General features: G+C 38.0%; 1 protein-coding gene across 1 annotated transcript in view; it reads right to left on the minus strand.

Annotated features, from left to right (window-relative positions):
- The window catches only part of METTL4 (methyltransferase like 4), a 58,489-nt gene that overhangs the window by 46,699 nt on the left and 2,094 nt on the right, over positions 1 to 9,696 (minus strand). Inside the window, exon 2 of the mRNA XM_006891386.1 lies at positions 7,142 to 7,204. Within this exon, the coding sequence (XP_006891448.1) occupies positions 7,142 to 7,204 (63 nt within the window). The remainder of the gene's footprint in view (positions 1 to 7,141; positions 7,205 to 9,696) is intronic.

Consider the following 9,696-nt stretch of genomic DNA (forward strand, 5'->3'; position numbering starts at 1 on the left):
GAGAGACAGCTCCTTGGAGAAGGGCATCATGCTTGGGAGGGTGGAGGGACAGCGCAGGAGGGGAAGGCCTTCTATGAGGTGGATTGATTCAGTGACTGGGATAATCGGGATGGGAGCATCAGAGACACTGCGATTGGCACAGGACAGAGCAGAGTTTAGGTCTCTTGTACATAGGGTCGCTATGAGTAGCAAGCTACTCAATGGCACATAACAACAACACGAAAATAATACCTAATCATATATTCATTTTAAACAGTTCTTGGAAGTACGGCACTTTCTCAAAAACCTGGAAACAGAAATACCATTTGACCCAGCAATTCCACTACTAGGAATATATACTGAAGAAAGCAGAATTGTCACTCAGCTATATACACACCCATGTTTATTGCTGCTTTGTTCACAACAGTAGAGAGTTGGAAACAACCCAAGTGCCAATCAACAAATGGACAGAGAAGCTGTGGTATATTCACACAATAGAATATTATGGTGCATTAAAAAACAAGGAACTCATGAAATATTATACAAAATGGGTGACCATGGAGGACATTTTGCTAAGTGAAATATCTTAGACACAAAAAGACAAATACTGCATAATGCCATTGTTGTAAAATGGAACTGACATCAGGGTTGGGGGAAAACTAAGAAAAGAGGGGATAAATAATGTACAGATTTGTTTTTCTTAAGTCAACTCAATAGCACCTAACAACAACAATAGGGTTGATTAGATTAAGAAAGGAGTACCTCCTTGGTGTTATTTAACCAATAAGCCTGTTTGTTGCTGGCTGAAAACTGACTAATGGTTGTGAGTTTAGTTCTAGGCCTGAAGAGTGACTAAGCACCCTAGGCTCAGTTGTTCCAGTAGTCTCTATCAGATTAGAAATGTTGGCCATTTTAATTATATGAGTTTCATTCATTTCATTTTTCTCCCACACTTGCCAGGACCCTCTATGGTAGTCCTTTCAGAGAGTTCAGGAGTGATAACTGAGCACCACCTACCTAGTTCTCCTGGTCTAGGATGTGCACACTTTTCCCTTTACTTGTGAACCTTTCTTTTACTTTTTATAACAGTGGTCTTATACACTATTTGTCCTTTTGTGCCTAACTTGTATCTCTCAGCATACTGTCCTCTAGATTCATCCATATTATACAAATCCATTCTTATTCTTTAGACTTGCATAATACTCCACTGTGTGAATACACTACAGTTTCTTTATCTATCTATTAGGATACAGACACTTGGGTTACTTTCATTTCTTTACCAGCATAAATAATGTTGCAATAAGCATGGGTATGTATGAATTCTTTAGGATATATACCAACTGGGATTGCTGGATCAGATGATGTTTCTATTCACAACATTCTCAGGAAGTGTCCAATTGTTTTTAACAGTGGTTGCACCAATTTAAATTTGCATCAGTGGTGTATGAGAGTTCTAATAGCTCCATACCTAGCCAACATTTGTTGTTTACTGTCGTACTGAACTTTAATATTATTGCTGGGGTGAGATGATATATATCGTATTATCTTGATTTGTATCTAATAGCTAGTGATCTTGGAGCAAGTTTTCATGTATTTGTTGGCCATATGAAGTCTTCTTTCATGTCCTCTGCCCAGTTTGTAATTGAGTTGTTTTGTTTTTCTTTTTGAGGTGCTGGAATTTTCTATACATTGTGTTTCTTATCATGTATGTAATTGCCAAATATTTTTTTACCAGTCTGTAAATCCTCTCTTTCTACTCTTTTGGCAAAGTCCTAGGATGCAAAAAGGAATTTCATTTTAGACAGTTATCCTTAGATGATTATACAAGTTCATTTATAAGTGATAAGCATGCGTATTCATAGATTAGGGTTACTAAATTTGCTCTAATTTTTTTCTTTGATGCTCTTTATAGTTTTAAGTTTTACACTTAGGTCCTTGACACATCGTAAGTTAATTTATTTAAATAGGTTTTGTTGTTGTTGTGTGTCGTCGAGTCAACTGTGACTCATAGCGTTCCTATGCACAATAGCTCTGAACTCGGCTTTATCCTAGGCCAATCTCACTGTCTCTGGCACACTTACCCTCATTACCCCATTTATTGTGTCAATCCATCTTGTTTCAATTTTTTTGAAACAAAAAACTTATTTCAATTTTTCTGAAACATAATTGAAATGTGTTTTAATCTTTGGGGAATTATTTTTGCTGTTGTTTTGAAAGGGGAGTCAGAACTAACCCATGTCTCACCTTCTGGCAGGTTTTCAGAGGCAGTTAATTGCAGAGGAAGACACTGCCCATCTTTTTCCTGTGGAGCAGCTGGTGGCCTTGAACTGAGAGAACCTCTGAAAGAAGAAGCCTGAGGGCAAGCCACAGGAGAGGGGACAGTCCAGAGGACAGGGAAAGGCTGGGCTGTTGTGGGACTGGATTCCTAGATTTTCTGGATGTTGGAGCAGCCACCAGCCAGGGAGTGGGAGCTGGGATGGGAAGTGGAGGAGTATAGTGCTGGACAGAAGGCCAATGATGGCAGTGTGTGGGAGACCCCATGAGTCCCTTGGTTAAAATTCAGAGCTGGACCATCACCTCATGGTACTGGACCCCGTGTTTCTTGATGTCTTGCCCATCCTGATGCCATGGGGATTGCAGCGCAGTTTCTTGCCTCAGCTCCGATGGCCTAATCCATAGGGAGCTGTGTTGCTAACCTCTAGGCACAACCTCTCTGGCAATTTGAATCCACCAGTGGTTCTTCAGGAGAAAGACAATCTCGTCTGGTCTAAGTTACAGTCTAGGAAACCCAACAGGAAGTAAGCTATAATACTGTTCTGACTTGCTGGCAACAGGTGAAATGTTTTTGTTAAAGAAGCTTTCCTTTCCCCACTGAACAAATTCCAATTCTTTCTCAAAGGCCACATGTCCATAGGTAGGTGGATTTAGTTCTGGGTTTCGAATATTCTATTAGTCTGTGTATCTGTCACTGTACCAATACAATGATGGTTTTGAGTACCACATGGAGTAGCAGGGTTTGCAACCAGGAAAAGTGAAGCTTTCTACTTTGCTTTCTTTCTTCAGCAGTGCTTTGCTTAACTGAGGTGTATAAACTCTTAGCAATAAAAGAAAATTAAGGGAGGAAAAGCATACTGAAATACTATTTTTCATCTATTAGGCAAAGATGAAAGTCATTAGCAACACACTACAATGATGAAGATAAAAGAAAACTGACAAAGTTGTAAATTTTTCATTTACAATTTATAGATCAGAAATCAAGCATTATACACAAAACAAAATGTTGTTGTTGTTGTTGTTGTTGTTGTTGTTAGGTGCCACTGAGTCGAGTAGAACTCATAGCGACCCTAAGAACAAAAGATCTGAACCCAGTTCTACCGTACACCATCTTCACTCTTCCTGAGACACAGAGCCAATTGTAGCTGTCACCATGTCAATCCACCTGGTTGAGGGTCTTCCTCTCCTTCAGCGACCCTACATCCTCCCCAGCATCATGTCTTTCTTCAAAGAATAGCACCAAAACACAAACAATATTGTGGGAGGAACTCAGACCCCAATCTAAATAAGAGGAAGCAGCACATGGCTGATGGAAGAGATTTAAGGAGAACCATCACGGTATATACTTTTTTTTATATGATAAATATTATCATACAAGTCTATTATCCATCTAAACACAAATAAAATTAATTTTTTAATTAAAAAATTTTAAAATGCAGGGGAGCTCTGGTGGTCTAGTGGCAAGAAGCTGTACTGCAATCCCACAGGTACACGGCTCAAATCCACCAGATGCTCTGCCGGAGAAGGAGGGACAATTTCCTCCTGTACCAGTCAGATCTGATTTGACGGTACATGCACAAAAAATAATAAAATTTAAAAAGCAAAATAAGCCCCTACTTAAGAAAGCAGACAATCCAAACTCCAACCAATCCCACAGGTCCCTAGGTAAGGCTATGACCAGTCTCATGAGACCAGGAACCAATAAAAAGCAGTTCCACTCTGAGACTGCCTCTCACTCTCAATGTTGGCAGCATGCCAAAGGTTTAGCTCCATGCCTAACTTTCCAGGGGTGTTTCCCCCTTTCTTCTTTTCCTTTTCTCTTTAATTCTTTTACACAGACTATCTCTTTCAACAACCATGCTTCCTTTGCATTTTCTTAATAAACCTTTTTCATTTGTTTCACCAGACTAAAAAAAGAAAGAAAGAAATGTTAAGAATTTTTCAAAAACCAAATCTGATCATGTCCCTTGCTCTCAACACTTTTAGAGCTAAAGTTAAACATCTCCTGATGGGCTTATTAAGTCTGGTATACCTCTCGGTTTCTTCTCTAACATCTATTGTTTTATATGCCACAGAGTTCAGTGTCACAAATCATTTTCATTTCTTCTTACAAGTCATAATCCATCTTCCTTCTAAACTTTAGCAAACATTATTTCCTAAGCCTAAAAGACTCAAAGCAGTTTCTTCATGATTAATGTCATCTTTAAAAATTGGGCTTAGTTAATTATCATTGCTGTCTACACCTCTATTTTCAAGAATGAGCTGGATGCCTATTCTATGTGCCCTCACAGATAATATAATTCTGTGACAGGGCTTTTACATTATATAGTAATTGAATTTGTCTGATTCTTAAGGTTATATATTCTGAACTCTTAGGGTTGATAGTGCTTGTATTTAGTCTGGACTCAATGAAGATTTATAAATAAACTTAGTAAGTCAATGAGTGAATGCACAAATGAACTAGATAGGACAGGAAAGGAGACTGGCAACATCAAGAAGAAAGTAAATGAGTGACTCACTGGAGCTGGTGAAGTCCTCTCGCTCCCTTCCACTTGAACTTAAGAAGTCCTATATGGTCTAGCAAAGCAGAAGATAACCACCCAAAGTACCTGAATGTGAAACCAGGAAGCCTTGGTTTTTCTCTTCTAGAACTGACTTCAATCAAGGTCTACTGTAGGGTTTTCTTGTGGCCTAGAAGCAAGAAGCTGCGCAGCAATCCCAAAGGCCACCAGCAGCTCCACAGGAGAAGGATGGGCAATCTCTTCCCATGTAATTAACTGCCTCTGAAAACCTGTTGGAGGGTCAGCTATGGGTCGGTTCTGACTCGACGGTACACAACAATAACAGCAACAAAATAACCTAGGTATCTTAGCTGCTTATTACTAGGCATAACAGTCATTTTAATGCTTAGCTCTTTAATACTACACTATAGCAGCCAGAACTGAGTTTCTGTGAAATTGTTCACTGACAATACATAGCTATTTATCACCTTTATAGAGAGTTCTGGTGGCCTGCTAACTCGAAATGTCACCCTTCTCTGATGGTTCAAATCCAACAGCAGCTCCTCAGGAAAAAGATGGGCAATCTCCTGTCACACAATTTATAGCCTTAGAAAACCCACTGAATGGTTAGTTCTGAAGCCATTTTGATCCAATGGCAATGAGTGAGTGAGTGAGTAATTTTATGACTTTTAAAATTTTATTCCATTGAAACATACACAAACGTGTCACAATCTAAATTAACAGTCTCAAGTATTCTAGTTATTTTTATAATCTGAATACACATAAATTCACATGTCCAAGAAATTCTGAATCAAAACTGGAGGAATAATCATTACCAATTAGTGAAATGAAGATGATATAATCTTACAAAACAAAAAATATTTGAAGGCTTTAACTCCTTAAGATAAAAAACTATAGCTTCGAATATGGATTACATTTCAGTATCGGGGGTGGGCGTAGGGAAATAAAGCAAATTCATGGCTATCAAGTCAGAACTAACTAATAGCTGACCCTCCAGTGTGTTCTCAAAGTCTGGAAAATGAAGACCAAAGAAGGATTGATGACTTTGAAATATGATGATGGTATATTATATATACAATGAACTGTCAAAAACAAAACAAAAAAAAAAAACAACAAATCACCTTTCTATGAAGACAGCACCAAAAGCAAAGAAGAAAGCACCTACCCCTCCCAAAACTGAAGCCAAAGCAAAGGCTTTAAAGGCCAAGAGTGTAGTCTTGAAGGGCAACCACAGCCACAAAAAAATAGAAGATTCACATGTCACCCACCCGGCAGCCTAAGATGCTAAGACTATGAAGACAGCCCAAATACCCCAGAAGAGCATCCCAAGAAGAAACAAGCTTGACCACTATGTCATCATCAAGTTTCCCGTGACCACTGAGTCAGCCATGAAGAAGAGAGATGATGACAACACACGTGTGTTCATTGTGGATGTCAAGGCCAACAAGCAGCAAATCAAACAACCTGTAAAGAAGCTCTATGACACTGATGTCAACACCTTAATTAGGCCTGATGGAGCGAAGAAGGCCTGTGTTCAATTTGCTCCTGACTGTGATGCTTTGGATGTTGCCAACAAAATTGGGATCATCTAAACTGAGTCCAGCTGGTAAATTCTAAATTAAAAAATTTAAAAATCTGTCTTAGAAGGACAGCTAGGATGCTTCCTAGAAGCACCTTACATATTTTGGGCATATTATCAGGAGCCCCAGTATCTGGATCATGCTTACCAAATTAGAGAGAAGATCAGGGGAAGAAAAAGAGGAAGATCCTCAACTTCTTGCTAACCTAGAGGGCTGGTATATAGAGGAAGGCCCTGGAGGCACTGGGGCTGTGATGATGAAAATAAAGTGCTTTGTCCTGCTGTACATGGGAGTGCTGTAAGTCAAAGCCAATTCATTGGCAAAGAACAAAAACTGAATTTAACATTTTTAAGTAAATTATTACCCTTGTATCAACATATCTCTTCTGTTTAATCCCACAGTGTTTTTCCTATCAGCAGGAATGTTTCCAAATCCAAGAGATAAGAGCAGACATTTCCTATTTAAGGATTTAATTTTTGTGTCCTCAACTATCTTTAGTACATTTACTATCCAATTGTATATAGCCAACCTGTTGTATCATTATGTTGTTGATTCTGACTCATGACTACCCCATACGTACACAATAGAACTGCTCTACAAGGTTTTCAAAGATGTTTCCTTTCTGAAGCAAACATTTAGGTCATTATTCCTAGGCAGAATGGGTTTGAATCCATACCCTTTCAGTTAGTAGTCAAGTGTGTAACCATTCGTGCTAGTCAAAGATCTTTTACTTCACATTACTTCACATAAACCTTACAGTATAATCAAAGAAGAGTTTACACTTACCTTTGCATGGTATTCCATTGCATCCAATTCGCCTTGATTGAAAACCATGCACCTCTTACGCTTCTAAAGGGCGGATAAATTACAAGGAAAAAGTTGTTACCATCTACCATATTATTAATCTTAAAATGTATTCATATTTAATCTTACTTTCCATGTTATATATTCCAATCATTCACTCACTCACACACTCATTGCCATCCAGTCAGAACAGACTCATAGCAGACCTTCCAGTTAGTTTTCAAAGGCAATACATCACATGGCAGGAGATGGCTCAAGGTCTCCTGTGGAGCTGCTGACTTTGGATTGGAAGCTGACTGCCTTTGGATTGGAAGCCGACTGCCTTTGGATTGGAAGCCGACTGCCTTTGGATTGGAAGGACAACTCCCTACCCACTGGGCCACCAGAACTCTCTCTTCCAATCATTAAGTAGCAATAATCATGTGCTGAGGTCCAAAATCAAGGGAAATGGTATGGACCAACCTCCCCAAAACATAAGAGGTAAACAAAATCCAATTTAACGGATGACGAAAGAGCATCTTAGTCTTATCTAACATTAGTGCAAAATGGTAACGAGCCCTGGTGGTGCAATAGTTAAAGCACTCCACTGCTAAACAGGAAGTCGGGAATTCTAATCCACCAGCAGCTTCAAAGGAGAAAAGGCCGGGCAATCTGATCCTATAAAAAAGTACAGCCCAGGAAGCCCTACAAGAACATTTTACTTCGTCATAAAGAGTTACTTATGAGTTGGAATCAACTTGCTGGCACACACCACCCACATACGATGAAAGAGGGCACAGACAGTGGCCCTACAAGCAGCATCACCTACCAGATGCTAACAACCAATACGATCTAAGTTTTCTCAGCTTTACTCATTTCTAAGGGGGAGAACTATCTATTTATTAAAAATCAAAGGAAAGTGCAATGTACTTTCATAACCCCTCATAATTAATCTGAAGGTCAGGTATAAATTAGATACATGAACACAATTCTTTATGTGACAACACAAAAGAATGGATAAGCTAGTGCAATTCAGAGCAGGGACATTGTATGTTTCATTGCTGAAACTTCCATGCTTACTTGGTGTTAACCTACTAACAGATTAGTAATATATGTTTGCGCAGTGAACATAAAAATTAAAGTTAAGCTACCTGTAAAATCTGTTTTCTCATATCATGATTGAGGTGAGTCTTAGCATGACAATATATGTCAGCTTATTTTTCAATACACTAAAATAAGAGAAACTTACTCAACATAAGTAAGCATAAATGATCATGTATATATTCATAAACTGCAAAGTCCTTTACTAAAGTTTATTTTCATTAGTAATAGCAATGATACACTACTTATATAATATTTTATTGAAATCTCAGACAACATTCATTTTTTATACTAGAATTTAAAAAAAAAACCCTCAAAATTATTGCCATCAAGTTGGAACATCATAGCTGACCCTCCAGCAGGTTTTTCAAGGCTATAAATCACACAAGAAGAGACCGCCCACCTTTGTCCTGAGAAGCTGCTGGTGGATTTGAACTGACAGAGAGGAAGCCCCCTTTGAGTTAACAACACAACTCCCTATGGACTACAGCACCAGAATTCCCTATGTGCCTGGTATGATATATACAAACAATATATATTAAAAAGGAAAAAGAAATGTACAAGAAGACATTGTAAGACTTAACAGCACTACTTCAAGTAACTATAACAGCATGCTATGTTCTTATTACACTCAGCATGCTTTCCTTTTTACTCAGTTTCTTTCTTCTTCATTCAGTTGTAAGATCTATGAGAACAGGGACAACATTTTTACCTTGTTACATCACACTATGTATTCTGGCAAATAAAAATAACTCAAACATTAGTTGGGTGAATGACGCATATTATTTCCACAGAAAATTGTATCATTTATCAGATATGGACTTTATATAATTATGCCTGAATTCTTCAAAAATATAAAATAGAACAGCATAATTAATTTGATCACATATGATATTCTTAAAATTTTATTAAACATACATATTCCACGTGAGCTTTCTGGTTCCACTATTAGAAAGACTTAAGAAATATCATCCTTCTTCTAAATTTATTAAAGTTTATTCTTTAAGGATAAGCTTTTGAAACTCCCCAAATCCATCTTACTGCCTTAGCATTTTAAAGAAAAAGAAACATGCTTTATTAGTAAAATGAGATGCAATAATAACCAAAAAAACCCCAGTATGCAATCAAAATGAACATATAATCAGAAAAGCTGAGATTTGTGTTTGCCTGACAGTATAGTTAACTTACATTCACTTCTCATGATCTCATTAATTATGACATACAAAATTGGTCTTAATTTAAGTAGTAGAACGTTTTGAAAAAGTTAAAAATTATTCTGGATAACAGCAAGCAACAAATGCTGGGGAGGTTGTGGAGAAACTGGAACCCTGATTCACTGTTGGTGGGAGTGTAAAATGGCGCAACCCCTGTGGAAAGCAGTATGGCGCTTTCTCAAAAAGTTGCAAATAGAGATACCATTTGACCCAGCAATTCCACTACTGGGAATATACCCTGAA

This window comes from Elephantulus edwardii, unplaced genomic scaffold (assembly GCF_000299155.1).
Source record: "Elephantulus edwardii isolate Elephantulus edwardi_28Jun2011 unplaced genomic scaffold, EleEdw1.0 scaffold00097, whole genome shotgun sequence".
NCBI lineage: Eukaryota > Metazoa > Chordata > Mammalia > Macroscelidea > Macroscelididae > Elephantulus > Elephantulus edwardii.